The sequence below is a fragment of the Zonotrichia leucophrys genome, chromosome 1A (genome assembly GCF_028769735.1).
Source record: "Zonotrichia leucophrys gambelii isolate GWCS_2022_RI chromosome 1A, RI_Zleu_2.0, whole genome shotgun sequence".
NCBI classification, from domain to species: domain Eukaryota; kingdom Metazoa; phylum Chordata; class Aves; order Passeriformes; family Passerellidae; genus Zonotrichia; species Zonotrichia leucophrys.
In genome coordinates this window covers 42,921,707-42,942,985 of record NC_088170.1, presented here as the reverse complement: position 1 = coordinate 42,942,985, position 21,279 = coordinate 42,921,707, and the positions used below count along the sequence as shown (strand labels likewise).

The window sequence follows — 21,279 nt, the reverse complement described above, 5'->3', positions numbered from 1 at the left end:
TTGGCGGCAGAGGGGGTGCCCCAAGCAGAGGAGTCCACGCCGCCCCTGCGGTGTCCGAGCGCCCCTCGGGCGCCGTACGCCGCAGGCATGGGGCCCCAATACAGGGCACCCGCCGGAGCACAGCCGGGCCCGGAGGCGCCGCAGGAGCGGAGGGGGCCGTGCCGAGTCGGGGCCGGCGCCGCGGCGGAGGCGGCCGCGGGGCGGGACACGGACCCGCCACCCTCACGTCAGCACTCCCCCTTCCCCGGCGGGCTGCCCTGGCCGCGCAGTGCTTTGTGGGAGCGGCTGTGAGATGGCGGCGGCCGCCGCCGGGCTGAGCTGGAGGCGGGTGTCCTCCTTCACGGGGCCGGTGCCACGCTCCCGCCACGGGCACCGCGCGGTCGCCATCCGAGAGTTGCTCATTATCTTCGGCGGTGGCAACGAGGGCATCGCCGACGAGCTGCACGTCTACAACACGGGTGCGCGGGGCGGGGCCCGGCCACGGGGGAGACAGCGGCGGGGCTGTCCCGTCTGCGACGGCCGGTGGCACCGGGCTCCGCACGGCGCCGGGGATCCCCCCCAGGCCTCCCGCCCTCCCCCGGCACTGTCCGCGGGGGCCGTGGCCGAGGGGGCGGCGGGCTGGCTGAGGAACTGCCCAGAGCCGAAATGGCGGGGAAAATATGCCTGGGCCAGGGGTCTTCCGTGGGGTAGTGCTGCGCCCTGGCTGGTGCTGCGGGGTTGGTTCTCCTTGCTGGGGAAAAGCGACCGGGAGAATCGCGGCTGCTCTGCTGTCCCCGACCGTCGCGCAGGGATGTGGAGCCTCTTCCCTGGCAGGTCGCGGCTGAATGGCGGCAGGCGGGATTATTCCCTACGAGTGTCCGGATCCCCCCCTCCTTCCCTCTGGTGGCGGCAGCTCACGAGAGCCGAATGCCCTGGAATGGGAATCTTGTTTGGAAAACTGTACGTGTTGACATCGGGAACAGGCAACCAGGAAGCTGCCCAAGACCGATTTTATTTGTGAAAGATCAGATGCCCAAATAGTTACTGTACTGAATACTGGATGAGGCTGGAAAACTTGTGTGTAATTTCAGGGCTTAGGCCGAGACGGGGGAGTTTAGTGACTGATCTGTGCTTCTCAGTCAGACAGTGTTGGCTGCTTGAGGTTTTTCCAGGCCGATTTTTCCGGATATCTTCAAGATCTACTATGCTTGAATCAGATTTCTGATGGGAGAACGAAAAAAATCTCTTAACCTTTCTGTTCTGACAAGTAATCCAAAGAAAACTCTTAACATAGTTATGCCATCAGAACAGAGGTTCTGACTAGTGCCTTTTCAGTGAGTCTTATAATGACTTGGTTTTTTTCTTCCCAGACTTGCTGCTTAAGGTGTTTCCCCTTTGCAGCAGTGACAAAAAGCATCATGACTTAGTTGCTCCAGTTTCTGGATGAGTGCTTGGCCGCAACTGACCTTTTTTATTCTGGGGTTAAGATGCAGGGTTATGACCTGAACTACCCGAGTGTGGGATATCATCCTTGGCCCTTGCTGTGCATGTGATGATTTTTGAGGAGCTGGCACACACTGAGACCATCTTAATCCCCTGCAGCAACGTTCACTGGAAGCTTCTAATTTCCTTCTTCTCCTCTTCATGCTCGTAAAATGTGTAGGAAAAAGAAGACATTGTCCCCTGTAATTCTTAAATTTCAGAACAGTTTAGGCACCACTTTGCTGCTGCTGGATCAGACAGTCTCAGTTCCTTTTTCTCGACTCTGTGCCTCTCCTCTCCCACTCTGTGGATATTAAAATGAGTCTCAGAACAGTGTAATTAGTTTTTGAATAGGGCTATTAAGTCCAGGCACAGTGCCATGCTGCTGTAGCTCTAATAATTCTGTTTCTAGAGCTAGCTCCCTCTGAGTTAGCGTGGTTATCTCTTTTGTGTGGAACTGCACTTGTGTTCCTCATTAGCCTCTATTCTTGGCAAGTGACTGACTTAATTACAGTGACCTCATGGGCTCATTCATATACTGGGTAACACTGGTTTGATAGAGGTCTTTGCTTTTCTTGTCATCAAAAAAAAAAAGAATTAATTTAAAACTTAGTGTGAAGCAAATAACCGTAGTTGTCTGCAGATAAAAGGTAATTCTTTAGAAAGCAGAGGTGTTTAAAAATACATGTTTCAGTGTTGGAAATGTTTTTCTAATATATTTTTCTGGATTTTGGCTTTTTATTTCCTACAATAGTTACGAATCAATGGTTCCTTCCTGCTGTTAGGGGAGATATTCCTCCAGGCTGTGCAGCACATGGATTTGTTTGTGATGGTACCAGAATACTAGTTTTTGGAGGAATGGTTGAATATGGAAGATATAGCAATGATTTATATGAATTGCAGGTAGGAAATGTATGATTATGTTTTGATTTTCAGGACTACTATATTTATCTGTTTATGAAGAAACACATTTTATTTTACCAACTGCAGAAGAAAGTTAGATGATCTTTGCTTTTCAGAAGATTTTTTCCATCTTAAGAATCTAAAGTTTATTCTAAATAACTTTGAAATAGAGACTTTCATCTAGTCTAAATTAAGTGTAATACATTCAATATTTTATTAAGGTTAGCTCTTACATATCCTTTTTAATAATGTCCTAAGAAAAGCTCAGCATTCCCTTAAAAATAATTCAGAAAATATATAAGTGTTAATATTATATGAATTCTATCTCTTATGACAGACTATCAATGATATTGTTTTAAAATAATTTTTTTTGTCTTCAAGGCAAGTCGATGGCTCTGGAAAAAAGTAAAACCTCAAGCTCCTTCAAATGGATCACCACCCTGTCCTCGGCTTGGCCACAGCTTTTCTTTGTATGGTAACAAGTGCTATTTATTTGGTGGCCTGGCAAATGAAAGTGAAGATTCAAATAATAATGTTCCAAGGTATGCTGATTTGTTTTTGAATTTAACGGCTTTAAAAACAAATTACTTGATTTAACAGCTTTGAAAAGGAACATTCTAGGCAGGCTATCCTGCACACCAAGTGCTCAAAGTTGGATTATTTGTGCAGTGAAGGGGTTACATGTGAAGAAGGTTAAGCATTCCTTTTGCTAATCCCACAATATGGAACACTGAGTGACAGCTTTGACACTTTTGTAGGGCAACCTGAGTAGGCTTTTGTATTTCTCCTGGTATTTTGGGTGATGTTTCTAAGAATGGCTTGTTTGTTAGAATTATCTCAATCAGCAGAGTCTCATGAGTCATCAGGGACTTAGATGGATGTTTCTTCTGTATTGCTGTGGAAAACAGTTATAAATTCATCTGGAATTTTTTTACTATAGCAGCTGAAGTTGCCATTATTGTAAGAAACTGTGCTAGAATGCTGAAGTTTTATATCGACATTCACCTGCAGCTCAGAGCACTTATATCCACTGAGCTGTAAACTGGCAATTTCAAGCACAGTAAACAAAAGGTATCTGGTGTGAATGCCAAGATTCAAAGACCATTATCTAAAAATAACTTGCTGATAGATTCAGCAACGAATGGCTAATTGTGTATTGGCCAGCCTGAAGACACAAGAAAACATCAGCTTCTCACCTTCATTGCTTTAAGAGTTGCAGAAATTTCTCTCTAATACCTCTTGTCTTCATGTATTTCCCACTGCTTTGCGGTTTATTGTGTGTCGGTATGCAGCAATTTTTGCAATAAATGTTGTTTTCATGTTTCTTTTGTGTAATACAATGTATCAAATAAGAGAGCATGTTTTATCAGAGGCAACAAGTTATAACTGTTAAATTTTTTTTAAAATCCATTTTGAATTCAGATTTGGTACTGCCCACAATGCATCAAATATTTTGAGAGTTTAGAACTCTGCACCCTCCCAAGACAGAAGTTTGTAATACCTGGAAGCAGTCAGGGTTTAAAGTGCACTTGTTGTCATGCTTATAAGTGAGTTTTTCATACTTTGACAATAATACTCTAGATATTTAAATGATTTCTATGAACTGGAGCTGCAACATGGGTCTGGTGTGGTCGGCTGGAGTATTCCTGTGACCAAAGGAATCTTGCCATCTCCCCGAGAATCTCACACAGCCATAGTGTACTGCAGAAAAGATGTGGGAAGCCCAAAGATGTATATTTTTGGAGGCATGTGTGGCTGTCGGCTTAATGATCTCTGGGAACTTGACATAGGTGAGTTGGTTTGCCAGCAGAAGTCAGTGCTTACTGGCTGAGGGGAAAAAATACAGTATAGAATGGTTAATGGCAGGCTGTGGTGCAGATATTATTGAGACTGACACCATAGTGTTAACCTTTTGTAATATTTGGAATTAAATAGATTGTTTGCATATATTATCCTCACTAATTATGAGTACTACATGACACAGATACCATAGTCTTTAAAACACTCTAAAGAAGCCAAGTTGAATAACCATAATGAAACCATAATTTATGTTTTTGATAAACACTTAGTTTGTCAGTATTTCCCGTGTTTTGTTAAAAAGAAGTTCCAAGTGCTTGTTATTGCACCCTTTTTCTAAAAGTAGCCATTTTAAAAAGGTGAAATTTAGCTTTGCTGAGTATTAGAGGTAGGTTTCCTCCTAAAATCCAGGTAGTGAAATATGTAGCAACAAGGTGTGGGTTTTTTTTTTTTTGGGTTTTTTTTTTTTTTTTTTGCGAATTTTTTTCTCTTTCTTTTAGAAACCATGACCTGGTCAAGACCAGAAACCAAAGGGACAGTACCACTTCCTCGCAGTCTCCATACGGCCAATGTAATAGGAAACAAGTATGTCTGTTGTTAAAAGCTCAACTCTAGAAAGGTATACCTAGTAGGGGAATGATGATGCTTATCCACTACTGTATATTCAGTATAAACATCAGCCCTGTAGAGTAGTTTACTTCTGCTGTTTCAGTGCCATTATTAACTCAAGGGTAGAAGTCCATCAGTGTTTCCATCCAGCAGGACAATCTGCCCAAGCCACCAGCAGCTTTCTGGGCTTCTTGGAGCACCTGTGTGCATTCTGGGGCAGCCTCAGCTGGGCTTGAGCTCTGTCAGGAGTAAGCTGCAGTGCTGCTATGTGTGTGACAGATTAGGTAGCTATACAAAAAAACTTCTCAAAGAGTAAAACTAGTTCTAGGCAAAACTATTCCCCGCTTCTTCTGCAGTCTGTCCCTCATTACTCTGCTTCTTGCCAATATGGTTTGTTTTGGCAGGTAGCATTGATAAAATGGATTTTAAAATGTGGGTTTCAGTGTGTTTTGTATCAATTTACAAGCTGGCATGAGGAGAAAGAGGCAAGGGAGTAAAGAAGTATGAAAGCTTTATATCTTCTGATCCAACAGCTTAGCTTTTTATTATTTACTTAAAATGTCAGTAGTTTGTAGCCTGCATTATATTTTTAAATTTTAATATCTGAATTATATAAAAATTTAATATTATGCCAGTCATCTTGTTTTAGCCTGACTTACTGAGGGCTCTGCAGTAAAGGATTGTAGAAATTCTGTTGTACGTGTGGTATTTTTGGAGAGCCTTCGAAGTTTGATGGTTGGCTAAACCTTGCAGTATTGACTGCTGTTTCTAATAAGTTATTTGAGAAGTTTCTGGGACTTTTTTGTGTGGTTGCATTTTTCAATCAGTCAGCTTACTCAGAAATTTCAGGAGGTAGATGTCCGCCTCAGTACTTCATAAAGACAGTAGATACAAATAAAATTTGCTGTGAACGAGAACTGTGACACACTGGAAATTTTCCTTTTTGTCCTAGTTTGAAAGAGCCCATGCAACACATCTAGCTGTTAATTGGTGTTTCTTTTCTTTTCTTTTTCCCTCTTCCCTCTTTTTCTGTATTTCAGAATGTATGTTTTTGGTGGATGGGTTCCGCAGTCAGCAGGAGGTGAAATTTCTGCTCCTGATGGTGAATGGAAATGCACCGGTTCTTTTTCTTATCTTAATTTGGGTTAGTGTTTCTTTCTTTCTGGAACTGGGTATTTTGAATTAATATTTTCTTAACAGAGTAGAGTAACTATTTTGAAGACATTGATAAATGTTGAGGATACATAGTTGTAATCCTGGCTGACTAAAAAAGTTGCCAGTTTTTTGCACATTACTTGAAAATAAATATTTTAATTATTATTTTTCTTTGAAGATTTAGCAGGTTTGCTTTTTCAAATCTTTGTTAATACAACTTTAATGCTAAGTAATGTAAATATTCCTTCATTTATAGAAGAACACAGGAGACAGATTCTGAAATGAGGTTTTTCTAAGCATGTTAGTACTATCCCTGAATTCTCAATTTCTGATCTCTTTGCCTGAGAGAGATAACCAGAGGTCAGAATTCAGCCTGTATGAATTGATTTTATCTTGCACAATAATTGGCAAGTGACCGTCTCTTCATAATATTTCCATTTTAAATGCAGCTGCCTATAAAAAAGAGAGGTGATTTATTTTCATTTTTTTCTGAGCAGTTAAGTGTGTTAACATCTTTATTTCTTGTTTTGGAGATCATCTAGAAACTAAATGCGTTAACATCTTTATTTCTTGTTTTGGAGATCATCTAGAAACTAAATGCTTTGAGTTTCATTTACTAGATACCACAGAATGGATAGGTCTGATCTCAGATTGCCAGGAGGACAAAAGTAACTTGTTACCAGGGCCAAGAGCAGGACACTGTGCTGTAGCTGTTGGCACTCGTCTGTATATTTGGAGTGGTAGAGATGGTTACAGAAAAGCTTGGAACAATCAAGTTTGCTGCAAAGATCTTTGGTACCTTGATACTGGTGAGTCAGAAATAAATAAGAGACTTGTACTATGTTGTGTGTTTTATTAACATATGGAAAGCTTGCATGACTGATGAGCAGACTTGAAGAGTATTTACATTTTAAAAATGGTTTTTAAATCATGCTTTACTGCTGGTTGTTTGAAGGCTATTACTTAAACCAAAAAAAAAAAAATAGGAAGGCTTGTTTAAAGCCTCTGAAAGAAATTTGTGCTAAATTCTGCACTGCATGCCATAGTCAGTTGATACAAGATGCTAAAGGCTGTTTTGCCTAAACTCAGGGTTCCTGGCCTCTTTTTAGTGATCTTTTCTGCTACTACTTACTTTTTTCACCAAATCCCATCTCTTGGGATCATTGCTGCTGCTGCTGCTTCCTCATCTCTCGGACTGCAAAAAGATACTCTTCAATCTAAGAAAGGACCAAATTGTTCCTGGGGATGAAAGGAATTCTGGAGACTTATCATTCATTAGTAGCTGCATTGATAGTAGGACACTGAGTTGGGAGAGAGGGAATTAGAATAGAACTTTTTTTTTCCTGTTTCATTTTTCCCTCAGAAAATGAAAAATAGCGGGGAAGGGGTGCACTTAGGACTGCAGCCTGGTCAGGCATAGAGGCACGTGAGAGGAGCAAGCCATGGGCTAGTCATGTCCATGTTTCAGCCTGTGCAGAAGAAGTTAAAGCTCACTTCAGCAACACAGAGCAAGCAAAAAGGAAGAGGAATAATTTGTGAATTAGAGGAATATGTAAAGCTTTAGGAGCCAAAGAGCTACCTGCAGCGTTTCAGGAAAGCACAAGGATCTGCTCTCTCTGTAATCCCTACAGTGATGTAGCTACAACTTAAAGGCCTACTGGCAGCAGAAGAACCATTAAAAACAAAACATAAAAACTGGAGCATTTTTGAACACTTTGAAAAGACACTTTGTAATTCTCTGTCTTGACTTGCCCCCTTTGGCAGTGGTTTTTTGTTGAGTATATGTTCGTATATATTGTACATCAGTGAAAAAGGAGCGACTGATTTTACTTGCAATATGCAGCTATTTAATAAACTGGTAGGGGAAGGCAATTTCTAACATGCCATCTGTGTTTTATTGGTTTCCTGTAGAGAGACCTCTAGCACCATCACAGGTACAGCTGATCAGAGCTACAACCAACTCTTTTCAATTGAAGTGGGATGAAGTACCTACAGTTGAAGGATATCTTCTTCAATTACATGCTGACTCACCAGTGCCACTGGTGGCTGGAACTCCTGGTACTGGCGCTCCTGAGACATCAGTGCTGAGTTCACAAGGTAGCAGTCAGATGCCATTACACTAATGCTTGTGCACAGGTGGACTGGAGGGTTGCATAAGTAATAAATATGAGTTTTGTTTTTTAAAGAACCATTCTATGAGAGAGAGACCCTGTTTCTTTGGTTATTCTACAAATGCCTGCATCATAATTATGGCAAACTCCCCTTTAACTTGTTTCTGTTGGTTTTGGCCAGCTATCTGAATTATGAAGATATTTTTAGAATGCTAGGCACAAGTTGAGAAAGGAAACAGTGAGGAAGGGATTATATCTGACTATTTAGCCATACAGTTTCATTTCAGACTTACAATAAAGTTTTCCTTCAGGCAACTTTGGCCTCTCTTTTTCTTACTGAAATAGGTTAAAACAATCATAATATTAAGTTTTGCAGAACTGATGGGAATTTGCTTTTGTTTACCTGCAAGGTGGCTGTTCTCTTCATCAGAGTCTGCAATCAGTGCCTAGCATCCCTTATGCAGAAATGAAGGTGGATCATCCCAGCCAAACAAATAATCTCATTCCTAATAACGTAAGTGTAAACTGAAAAATGCTTCAGTGTCAAAACAGTGTGATAAGGTAGTGAACTGCCAAAATGTTTCTCAGTTTCAAAACTTCCTGCATACTTTTTAGGTCTTAGAAGAGAAAAAAAAAGCAAATAAAAAAATAGAAAGACACCTGCTGAAGTAGTTGTCTGTTTTCTTACATACTTCTTGCTTTTATGATTGAGATACAATCTTTCAAGACCTCTTCTTGTTAATGCAGAAGAGAATTGCAACTATATTGTCTTCCACAGTGCCAACTGTAAGTCTGACTCCAATAGGAATACTATTCATTCTCAGAATGCTGGTGACATTATGTGGGAAACAAAAAGAATAAGGCATATTCCTGCTTTGTTAGTCTAGTTTAGTTTTATGCTAGTCTGCTTATTTGCAAGTTCCTACAGCAAGTTAAATCCAGTTATTATCTGTGGTGTGCAGTTGTATGTGTTCCTCTGTTCTGCCAATTTAACAGAAATAGTGAGGACAAACTCTGGCTAAAGGATCTCGTTTCTTAGTTGTGTAAAGTCTGAGATCTGTATGGGATCCATAATGTATTCCTGGAGAAAACATACGTAGAAATACCATAAATTTCACTAAGAGTAGAAATATCTCAAGTGCATGTCAGGAAAGCGAAGGTTGAAAGCCTAATTGTGATTTTCCCCATTGCCCAAAGTCCCTCCAGTAGACTAAATATACACAGCAATGAAATGCCATGTAATGATAAAATTTACTGTGAGTGTTCCAAGTCAACTCAGTGTTTGAGTCTTTGTTTTATAATGACTAAGATAAAGATTGAGAGATTGATTTCTTGGTCTAATTTAAAGTACTAGAAGGAATTATTGGAGGAGTTTATATTGTTGTTTATGAGCAAGCATTTTCATGCCATGTTTGCAATTGAAATCTCTGAACTTTGGATTGTAACATTAACAAATGTGTTGTTTTGGTTAGGTCCGAGTTGCCCTTTCATCCAGTTCAAAAGTAGAAGGAAAAGAAAAGGTTGCAGCACCTGAAAACAAGGTTACACAGGAGACTATGAAAAACCACACAGATGCTACAGGATTCAAAGAATTAAATGCCCCTTCTCTTTTGCCTGTTTGTACTTCTTCAAGTAAGATGACTATAGGAAAAAAAATAGAGGAAAAAAAAAGTGAGAGTTAAAATTAATCTCAAAAACATAAAATAAGATTGTTTCTGTCTTGTAGTTTAAAATTATTTAAAGAGTCCTTTGTAGTTTAAGAAACCCAACTTGTGTTAGTTATTACTGAATGTATTTTTAGAAGATACAAAGAAAATTGAAATCTTAACTTGTTTGAAGTGTTGCAAGGTACGGGAAATTCTCAATATATTCATTGTTATGATGGACAATCTCTCTAAACATAAATAGCCATTTTTAGTATCAAGTAAAAAGGGACAGACGACATTTTACAACATTATGGTGATAGTAACTCCAAACTCCAACACTGTGTCTGTCTCTTAGCTATTGGCTGATGTAAAATTTCAGGCAATGTAGAGACAAGCATGTTTCTCTCTGACTGTAGAGGAAGTAAAAGATCGCAAGGCTCTGATTTATGCATGTCATTGAAGTACCTTAAGTTCAGCGTAGTGAATCCGGGCTTAATCACCTGATCTGTTTATATTTGATCTCAATGTATTTTATAGGTAGTTGGATTTTTATTTTCTTCACAGTGTAATTTAATTAAATGAGGAAGTGTTGGTTCTTATTGCTAAGTGAGAAACAGACTTCTACAGGGGTTAATCTTAAATTGATTTTTAGAAATCTGTGATACTGATTTGTGTGGATGCTTTATTTTAGTAGGGTTTTTTCCCCTAATTAATTTTTTTGTGACCAAATACATAAAAAACAGCAAACTTAAAATAACTGTTAATATACACCTGTTTATGACTGTGGAGACAGACTCCTGTTAATTTATAAACCTAAAGGAAGCATTAGCAATCAATATAATCAGATCTGTTCTAACCTAATTCTGAGCTAAACTCAGGCTTTATATGAAAATAAATCCATTAGATCAAGTTGAGATTTGGTGTGTTATCAATATTGAATTCTTGCTAATATTTTCTTCTTTTTTAAGGTGCTCAGACATCACCAAATGTAGCTGAATTACATGACTTGGACAAACAAAGTGTAAATCCTGATTCTTCTGTAACGAGTACTATCTCCAGCACACAAACTATGGTAACCCCGCAGGCTGTTAAAACTGAGTCATCAAGTACAAATGGGGCAGTTGTTAAAGATGAAACTTCACTAACAACATTCAATTCAAAATCTGAAGGTTTGAAATGTGTTTCACATACTGTATTTTGAGCCATATATTTCTAAGGCCGTCAGAGTTCCTATAGTGTGGTGGGATTCCTGTCTTGAGTAGTACCTGGGATGTAGATAGGGCTTTGGGCATTGAAGACCTTGTGCAGCCTGGATTTATACATCTTTTAATATCAGGATTTTCCTTCTATGCATTTGTAAATCACCCTGTTTCCTATCAGTGACAAATCTTCATTTATGCAGAGGTCCACTTTCTAAATATCAGTGGTAGCCTGTTTTGCTGCTTATTGCACATTTATTTTTATTCAGTGCTTGTCTGTTTAGTCAGCAAAAGAGTAAAATGGTAACCTTGGATGATTTTGACTTTAAGCAACTGACCTCTGTAATAAATGTGGCCAGCTCACTGCTGGTCTAATGTGCTGGCCTCTTCGCTGCTGGAAATAACCAAAATAAGCAGCAATGCAGAACATAAACGGGTAGTTTTTCAAGTTTTGTTTTTGACAAATATCCACAGGCAGTGTTTGTTATTGTTTTGAGTGTTAACCAAAGAACTGTATTCTCATATTGATGTGTGATTTTTACCAAGCAGTATTGTGTTTTAAGACCAGAACCCAGGAACACAAGTATAGAATACTAACACTCTCATGTGTTACTCATGTCCTTAATCTTTTTTTTTTCTTTAAAGATTCCATTTTAAATTTAATGAATGCTCTGCTCCCATTTGTTAAGGTTGTTTACAGTTTAACTGCTTATGTTCAGAATTCAAACTGTATCGATGTCAGAAAAAATGCAATCAAATTAAGAATTCACACTTAGACTATTCATACAATGTCCCCAGTATGTGCCTCAATCTGGTATTTAGATTATTTGTTCACAAATATGTTATATTGATTTCATAATGCTGTCACTTTTTAGGATTTTCTGAGTCCTGCCTTCTGTTTGTGTTATCTGTAGCAGCCTCCAGTGCCAGACTTTCAGAATTGTTCTGAATTTGATAGAATTTGATAGAAGCCAGAATTAGTTTGTGTTATAAATAGAACTGCATGTGAAAAAAGTCTGAGACATTCTTGTGCAACAAATATTTGTAAATGGCTATTGAGGTCAACTTTCATACTCTGTGGGTTTTGTATTAAATTTTTTCTGTTGCTTATGTTTTTAAGATTTCATGTTTTGTTTTTAGCTGCTGAAACTGCTTATGTCACGCCTTCAACAAGGGTCAGTACTGGACAGACAAATGATTCACACTCTTCTGTAAGTGTGAAAAAGTATTATCAAATTGCTTTACCTATTGTTCTGTTGATTAGTTGTAAGGGCTCTTCTGTTTTCCTTTAATTATATTTTTGAAAGAAAAGCAGTGTTTATTTTGAGCTTGGAGTGAATAATACGGGGGTAAAGTTTTCTGTTGTAAAACTAATTGCATTGTGTGGGTTAGATGTGAATCTAAGTAACAGTTGTGTAGTTGGGAGGAGATCCAAGTGCATGTTTCAGCTGTGGAGTCATTTTCATCAACTGGCACAGGGGAATGGTCTCTGCTGCATGATGTGCAAATATAAAAAGTTTTCCTGAATTTAGAATGAAGTTAAATTATTAAATCAGACTAGTGTTAGCTGCTGATTCTATAGATTTGAAACGTAACTGAACTGACATCTTGATGTTTTTCCCTAGAGGAGATGGGGACTGACTATGCAAGCTGTAAATACTGCCTGAAAAAGTAAATGCTTCCTATTTCACCTGCTTACAACTTAATACACACCCAAGGTGCTACTGTTGCCACCAAAAGCAAGGAACTAAGGATGGGGAGAAGCAGCTGCTGCCAAAGGGTGGCGTGCTTTTGCCAAGAGCAAAAGCTCTTTGCCAAGAGCTGCAGCTCCTGCCCCATTTCCATGCTTAGCAGGATCTGTGCCTGGCACCTGACTATGCAAGTGCTCTCCCTGGTGCCTGGAGACCAGCAAGAAAGCCAGTTTGTCTTACTGGGTCAGTCAGGAGCAGTTTGCATGCCCTCCATCCCCACAGCCCCATGCCACAGCAGAAGGCTGTTCTCAGCTGCAGGCGAGTTCCACAGTGCCTGAGAACGAGCATGTGTGGGGCTGAGCTACAGCTGAGCCCTAGGGGGAGCTGCTGATGTTGGACCACCTTGGGAAACTTCTTGACCTCTGAAAGTCAAGATCTTCTCTCAACTAGATGCTGCTACAGACACCTAGTTCAACAGATTTAAGCTTCTTCCCTGCCCCATTCAGAATATCAGATGCGACATCCCAGCTGTTACTTTTTAAATGACAGACTGTGTCTGAGTAAATGTATAAGAACCAGTTGGTTTTGCACAGTATTTTAATAATACATGCATATTGATTTGAAGTATAGGAAAGTAATACTGCAATAAAAGGGGGTTGTCTCTTACATATACTAGAGGCTTGACATTTTTTTCCATGGCATTGAAGTGTGGGTAATCTACATGATGTGTTCTTCAAATACCAGAGAGCTCCCCAGAGGCTGCCAGCACCGGTGAAAACCAGGGACCGCCGGTGGTATGATGTGGGAATTTTTAAGAACAACAGTGCTGTGGTGAGCCAGTTCTACTTGCTGCCGGAGGAAACACTGAACATCAATAGCAAGGTAGCTGCTGCTTCTCTGATATAACTTGCATATACCTATTACAGAATTTGTTACTTATATAGTTCACAAAAAAAATGGGATTTTCTAATACTGCAGCAGAATCTGGTGCTTGTAGGAGTTGCATTTTATGACCAGTATTTCTTCATGTATTTTTCTCACCTTTTTTTACTATTTCCTAAACTAGATGAATTTCCTTTGTTATTTATGTATGATAATACAAAATATCTTATTTTGCTATTGCTTATTCTTTTTTTATTTCTTGCCTTAGAAAACAATTTTAAACTTATAAATTTTCAAGCCAGTAAAATTCTTAAAAGCTAAAACCCCCACAATTTCTTAATATGTTATTTCAGTCCAGCATTGAAATGTTTCAGTTTCTTCTCTATTCCCAGAATCTTTGCATAAAAATTTTAAAGACATTAGTAAGACATAGGCTAGACTGTTTAAAAAGAGTAGATCTGGAACTGTACTGGCTTTTCTATTAGATCTTTCTGACTTACTATTTGGTACATGTAAGTGGATACATGAAAATTATGAGTGTGAAACTCGAAAAAGTGTAACAGTTTTGACAGTAAAAGTGTAAATTAGTGATGTCCTTATTAACTAGAAACAAAAATTATGTCTTCTTGAGACAGAAACAAAAAAAAACCTGAAGCCTTCCTTTGCAAGCACTTCACTATAAATATTCTATGTCTTAGTTTTAAAGAGCACAGTACATTATACAGTGTTTACATTAATTGTAGTTCTTTTACATTATTCAGTAGGAAAATAGTTCCACTGTAAGGATCAGTGATGCATCAATGCATATTTTAATAATGGAAGTATGGTAGCACATAATGTTTCAGAAAGCTGTTTGTTACTAAGTTACTGGGTGTTTCCTTAAAAACATTTTGATTACCTACACATTGTACTGCAGCTCCTAATGTTAGAAATAACTGCTTTTGAAGTAAAAATATTTTTTAGGACAGAAGATTATGTTAACTAAATCATAACTTTTGTAGTTGTAAATGCTACTTTGTTTTAACTTTCCTGAGTAAAAATAACCACAAGGCACAGTTTAATTTAAATGATTGAAAAAATGGGATATCATTTGGTCTAGACATGTAGTCTTACTTTGCATATTGCATCAGCTGTTTTGATGTGAAATACTGTCAGTCAAAACCTTTTCTTAAATTCTGATGTAAGTACAGCAGTATTAAATAGATTTCAGTTTCAATTAAACTTTATTAATCTCAGTTTAACACTTTTTAGGCTAATTGTATTTATAATATTTTTAAAATTATCACAAATGTTGCTTTATTTTCAGATGGAAGGTGCAGATGTACCAGACTACAGATTACTAAAGAAACAAGATCTGTTTCCAGGCACAGTGTACAGATTCAGAGTTGCTGCAATTAATGGCTGTGGTGTCGGGCCTTTCAGTAAAATCAGTGAATTCAAGACGTGCATTCCAGGTTTTCCTGGAGCTCCTTCAACAGTCAAAATCACCAAGGTGAGAAATAGAGGTTATTCTGATTCTGGTTCTGATGTGGGAAATTCTCGTTGCCAGTGTAATCTCAGAGCTCTTAGTTATAGTTAGTTTTATTTTTAAGTTAAAATTGTCATACAGAATAGTGTCCAAAGCTTACTTAGTTAACTCTGCTCAATATTTCTTTAAGAAATTTGCTAAAAAGAATTCTTTTAAGAGCTAATTATAGTTTTCCCATGATTTTCTAGTGTTGGATCATTAAATCTATAGGGGCTTACCACACTTTTTAAAAAAAAGTCAAAAGACATCCTTATCTCCAGAGTGGTGGTGACATAATCTTTAGAATTTGGTGGTTTTTTGTATTGTTTAGATATTTACAGTTAGCTACATACTATCATATGTTTCTCTCTTCTTCAGAGTGTAGACTGTATTCATCTTTCTTGGGAGCCTCCTGTTTCACCCTCTGGAAATATTTTAGAATATTCTGCCTACTTAGCCATCCGTTCCACGCAACTACAGGAAAATCCAAGTCAACTTGTATTTATGAGGATATATTGTGGTCTTAAAACATCTTGCATAGTGACTGCTGCCCAGCTTTCCAATGCCCACGTGGATTACACCTCCCGGCCTGCCATAGTGTTCAGGATTTCAGCCAAGAATGAGAGAGGCTACGGCCCAGCCACACAGGTTCGGTGGCTCCAAGGTAAAGTCACTGTTACACACAGCATTTGAGTGGAGCAGGAGCTGTGCATTTCTTCCAGAACCAACGCAGCACTGCATGTGAACTACTTGAAATGTTAGTTTGTTCCTTATGGGAGTTTTATGCAATTCTAGTTGTTGCTTCTGAATAATTCAGGGTTTTTTTCAGTCTTTTCACCTTCCTGAATGGAAAAAAAATTCCATCAGGTGATATCAGGTGCATTTTTGTGATGCATATACACTTTAAAATCTGTGTTAGAGCCAGAAAAAGTTTTGTCATCTTGTCCCTGAGCTTGAATTTGTACAGGTTCATGATGATTTGGGGATGGGAATGGATCCACTGAAACTAAAATTAGTGTTAGCCTGGTCAGTTTTGGCCTGCCTTATAAGTAAGCCAATATGGGGTATCAAGTTTTGCCAGCTTCTCCTCCTGCTCCTTCCCGTTTCTGGATTAGCTTTGTTGGGAACTGGCTTTGCTCAGCAAGAGGTACTGTGGGCACAGATGAAGGTAGGAAGGGCAGAGTGCCCATCCCCTTGGGCAGCAAGGAACTGTGGTGGGGGGGTAGCTGATCTCAGCTGCTGGACTGAGACCCACCTGTTGAATGCTCCACTGCTTGGTTTCTAATATGTGCTTTTCTAAGATGGGGAGTAACAATGAAGAAATTGTCTTCTGTGATGTTCAGTATTTCAGTGCTGTTTTAACACTTTATTTGGCAGGGGTTACCTATATCCTACAACTTTGAAATAGTGGCTGTTTGAAAATGTTTGAGTGTGTACACCATGTGAAATTATGAAACATTTAACAATGTCTCCTTTGCTTTGCAGATATGAAAACATCAGGCTCAAAGTAGAAATTACTTAATAAATCTCAATTTTCGAATGTAGTGTTTAATGTAACTCTTGTACTATTTGTAAATGCTACAAATATTTTATTTTTGCATTGTTTTTATCTTAAAAATATATAACCTTTTTTACGTTTGACACATTGATGTTGTAGAGCCTTGCTCAGGTATGAGTATCATACAGAAAATATATCCAAGATGGTGGGGTGGAGGATTGCTCTCTATCCAGCAGCTCTTTTTGGTAGTGATAAGTTAAAATGTAAAGAACACAGAGTTTCAAATTAAAAATTAATAAAAGAATTGGCACAAGTAGTAGTGTTTGAGGTTGAGTCCCCAGGATTGCTACAGATCTTGCATAGATAATTCATAAGATTAGGGCTATGAGCAAATTCTGTTTGGTTTCCATTCCCTATATCACATTCTTCATTCTGGTGCCTGAGTACAAGGCAAAAATTTCCAGATATTATATAGTAACTTAAAATGTGTAACTATTTTAATATATACTTTTTTTGTAAAGAAATGATTTTTTCTACTATTTGTAACAAATATCTTAGTCTTGAAAAACATCCCCTGAAAATTTAAAAGGAAAAAGATAAACTTATCCATTGCTCTTATTACAAAAAACATAAATTCATTGTAAATGCACTACTATTACTTAAAATTATCATTTTGTAGTTGTACAAATCTTAAACTTGTAAATACCAGTGTTTACAAGAGACCTGTCTGGTCTTGTATTAAAATATCCATGAGATTTATTATCTTTTTTTTTTTTTTAATCCATATGCTTTGCTTTTAGCATATGCTTGCTTTTTGCACTAATAATAACTTACCTCATTCCTGTGTTAGTAATCACTTGTGTTGCTTCCATAATGTTTCTGTAAAACTTCAATCTGAAAATTTTAACCAAAGTTTGGAATACATGGTAAGCAATTTTGCACACATTATATGGCAACTTTCAACATATTTATTCCAGTTAATCTTCTTAAGTGCTTGTTTGCTTTACCAATATAGTCTACCAATCAAGTTCAGTATCTCCCTTTTACTATGCATCTTTTACATTAACTAGCTAGCTGATAAAATCAACAAGCATTACTTCTAGGAATAGGTTCATCCATTCCTATGGGAAAAGAGAAAAATTGTTCACAGTAGTAAAATAAAGGTAAACATTTTAAATGCTATTTATGTATCTGTATATAAAACTATGTTTATCAAAGTGTAGAGGCTGAGTTGGACAAGGTCACTAGGTGAATAGATTGAGGCACCTAAATAAGATTTATTTAAAAATAAAATCTAAATTATTTACTGTGCAATGAAGTTTATACTTTGCACTTTAATTTTGCCCCAAATGCCAAAAGATTATACATCAAAGTAGAATTTCTTGCCTCTTCCAGTAAAATTTGTCTTAAGAACATTTGTAAAGATATAAACTAAAATCAATGATGTGCCTGGTTTGGTGGGAAAAGTATCACTAAAATAGTAAAGATTTAGCAGCTCAAGTCTCCCAGAGGAGATTTAACAGCCAAGTGTTGGCTGCCCTGAGAATCAGGGTTATAACGAAGTGCTGGTACAGCCTTAAGTTATCGCAATGCATCACATGCTCCAATAGCATCAAGAAAGTGCTAGGGACCATAAATAGCTATAATAGTGTTAATTGTGGCACAGGAGTAACACACGTGGTTTGACTCCAGAGAAGAATCATGTTTTTATGACAATGACACATATCCCAGTTTCACTTTAAACAGTGTTTATAGTATGAATGTATAGGACTTTTCCTGAAGTTAACTGGCTTTAAGATATTTGTGTTTTAATGGCCCATTTCGTCAGGTAGGATCTCACTACCAATACTGTCTGATAACAAAAGTACCATACAAATGAACTGTCTACTAGAAGAATAGAACTTGGATTTTCTTATTAGTACTGTGAAAGAAGCCTTTAGAGAAAATACTTGTGGCTTTGATTTTGTTGGTTGATAGCTGTGATTGTAGAGTTGTTATTTAAGAATAAAACCTGTTGGGTGTGTCTGGGTGGAGTTTTTTGCACTTGGTTTCACATGCTTTGCACAATTTCTTTTTTCAGTGGGTGTGTTATGACTACCAAAGGGTAAAACTGTGGCGTTTTCAATGAAAGTATAATTTCCTTGTGAGTGTGCTTTCTTCAGCTGACTTGACATAAGATGTCACTTTTTTTTTTTGTCCAAGTTGGGTAACGTTGAATAGTGATCATATGCAACTCTTCAGTTGCTTACACTTTTACTTTAAACTGAAATTGTGGTACACACTGTAAAATACACTTTTTGGTCTGTTTTTAGAACTGTATTTATAATGTCTAAATCCCACCTGTTTGCCTATCAGCTAGACAAATATTGATTGTTTGATTTTAAAGTTTAGAAGACTGTTGACACCAGCTCTTTGAGACTCCGTGTTATCCATTTATTTCAAATACTGCTAAAGGACATGCAACAGAAGCTGAAATCTAGCAGATTACTATATCCGTATTGTAGAAATGTCTAGGTTTACTGAACTTCTTAGGGAGGTTGTGACTGTGTAAGCATAGAACAATTGTGCCAGTTATGGCAGGCACTGCTACAATTTCATCTTCAGAATGTTCTTGTGAAAGTGGAAATGAAGTGAACAATAACTTACACTTTGTGTTTTCAAAGTAATTATAGCAATATCTTTTGAATGTAGTTTGGAGTAGAGCACATGATCTTGCCATAAACTCTGAAGATGTAGTAAGTATTACTGTTGTTATCTGATTATTTCAGGATAGCGAATTTGATGTGAACTTAATCTTACAGTCTGTTACTTCATGACCTCTACAAGGAAATTGACATTTTGTACAATACAAGTTGATTAGTCTTATTTTGAAGCATTGTTTGTTCTTTGTAATAAAGTGGTTGTCCTGTCAAACACATTGTTAACACTGTGTGTGTGTTTTTTCAGAGGTGTATGTGTACAAACTTGGAATTTCTGATGCAGAGAGTCAATTTCTCAAACTGGGGAAGATGGTTTAATGATAAGCACTGTCATAGTACTATTACTCTTCCATAAATACTATCTCCTAAGTTAATTCTTGGTTACCTCATGAGCCTTTCCCTAGTTGAGGTCTCCAGTATCCCTGTCCCACCTTCTACAGTTGCTGTACACTCACCATTACTTTACTCCCATGCCTTTGTGCCTTGCAGGCTGTGGCCTCTGAACTGAAATTCTGACATTACTTCCCCTGTCTATACAGGGGTCACTGTTGCTGACAATGAGTCACAAAGAGTTTGGTGTTGCTTTTTTGCAGTTTGTTAAAAAGATGTGTGAGCACAGTCTGCTCAGAAGGCTCCTAATAAGGATTTGAATTGTGTTCATGTCCGCAAGAAGGGGGGGAGCAGAGAGGAGCAAATGAACTGAAAGATCTACTGGATTGTTTCTAGATCTCCTTAAGAGACTTCACATGATAAACTGCTGAAAGCTGTCTGCTACAGATTGATTCCTTCTTTGTGTTCCTAGCTATCATAATAATGGTTGTTGTCTTGTTATTTATGATGCTTGCATTAGTGGAAAACAAATGGGAAGGCCTAAAACATCAGTGAAGAATCCTCTTGTGCTGTTTTCGTTCTGTTAATAAGATTTTAAGAGTAGGAGTTATTTTCTCTTGAAGGCAAATTTGAATTTGCTGTATGAATTTATCTTAAAAACAACTCCAATTTATTTATTTTTTCTTTGTTGCATTATTTGGTCCCTAGAATATTTTTATAATATTTCTAGTGAGCTAAACATCAAGGCTTTTATTCTGTGGCTTCCAGTTCTGACACTGAAGGATTTCCTGATTCTCAGGACAGGGGTGGAGCACTGACTGCTGGCACTGTATGGGCCATGGGTTCCTCCTTCTGTTAATAATAGTGAAATCTTAATTTTGAGGTGTTTGCCATTGGTCTGAAGTGGAGATCCCTTTTATTAGAATTTCAATGAGTCAGCTTAAAGTATCAGGAAGATGAGCTTAAAATAATTCCTCTTGATCCATAGAGTCTTTAAGATACTGCATGTCCAGCACTTTCCCCAGAGAGGAAATCCCTGTGATGTGGGGTAGGTGGGGGTAGGGTGGGCATCCAGCTGAATCTCAGCACAAATGATTGGTGGTGGGGCTCAGCCAGAGAATGTCTAGCACCTGCAGCCCCTGGAAGGGGAGTTAGGATGGCAGGAAGGCCCAAGAGATCCATGCGAGCTACTGGGCCCCTTGGTCTTACTCGCTCCTTATATGTGCCTCATGCTAAGTGGTGAAAATCTGGCATCTATAAATGCGGTCAATTTCAACTGGGTCTGTTCCCTACATTCTTCAAAAGCCTGAAGTATTTAATGTATTTGTTGGGTTTACAGTCCTGACAGGAACAACAAAAATATCTCAGATTGGGAGTGGGCATAGTTTGCTGTCATTGGTTTTGTTTTGGGGTAGGGTTTTTTTGTTTTTTAGGGGTTTTTTGTTTGTTTGCTTGATTTGGGGTTTTGTTTGTTTTGGTTTTTGGTGGTTGTTTGTTTTTTTTTGAGGGGATTCTTGCCTCTAACAAGCATCTGCTTTTAATATCTGATGTAATTGCTAAGTTGGTACAACAGCTCCTTAAAATGAAAACTTAGGCTTGGATGTGGTATCTTCAAAGAGAAAAAGAGATGAAGCATTTCATTGTGTCCTAGCATTCAGAATTATTTCTGTATCTGTTGAAATTATAAAATACTGTTGTCCACACATGGAAGTTATCAATATACAGTTATTTCAAAGCAATTCTTAAAAGAGGCACACTGGCTATATGCCATTTTAGAAGGTTCAAAAACTT

General features: G+C 38.2%; 1 protein-coding gene across 4 annotated transcripts; it reads left to right on the top strand.

The window, feature by feature from the left end:
- Positions 1-283: 283 nt before the first annotated feature.
- HCFC2 (host cell factor C2) lies at positions 284-19,375 on the top strand. Of its 4 annotated transcripts, none has more exons than XM_064702560.1 (16): positions 284-458; positions 2,216-2,364; positions 2,746-2,906; positions 3,946-4,154; positions 4,662-4,746; positions 5,811-5,914; positions 6,546-6,734; positions 7,837-8,022; positions 8,447-8,550; positions 9,509-9,668; positions 10,651-10,851; positions 12,022-12,092; positions 13,317-13,454; positions 14,761-14,946; positions 15,340-15,625; positions 16,447-19,375. In XM_064702560.1, exons 1-16 carry the CDS (start codon positions 293-295, stop codon positions 16,470-16,472), a joined length of 2,421 nt encoding a protein of 806 aa, XP_064558630.1. In that variant the 5' UTR covers positions 284-292; the 3' UTR covers positions 16,473-19,375. The 4 variants fall into 4 exon arrangements, with proteins under 4 accessions (XP_064558630.1, XP_064558628.1, XP_064558629.1 ...); XM_064702558.1 differs by having other exon boundaries at positions 9,509-9,707; XM_064702559.1 differs by having other exon boundaries at positions 15,340-19,375.
- The last annotated feature ends 1,904 nt before the right edge of the window (positions 19,376-21,279 follow it).

What these genes read in the sequence shown, in the direction of transcription:
- HCFC2 (XM_064702556.1), top strand. Translation starts at nt 293, where the DNA reads ATGGCGGCGGCCGCCGCCGGGCTGAGCTGGAGGCGGGTGTCCTCCTTC. An exon ending in AAAAATAGAGGAAAAAAAAA is followed by an intron (nt 9,708 to 10,650) that starts GTGAGAGTTAAA and finishes TTCTTTTTTAAG; the next exon opens with GTGCTCAGACATCACCAAAT. An exon ending in ATTCAATTCAAAATCTGAAG is followed by an intron (nt 10,852 to 12,021) that starts GTTTGAAATGTG and finishes TTTTGTTTTTAG; the next exon opens with CTGCTGAAACTGCTTATGTC.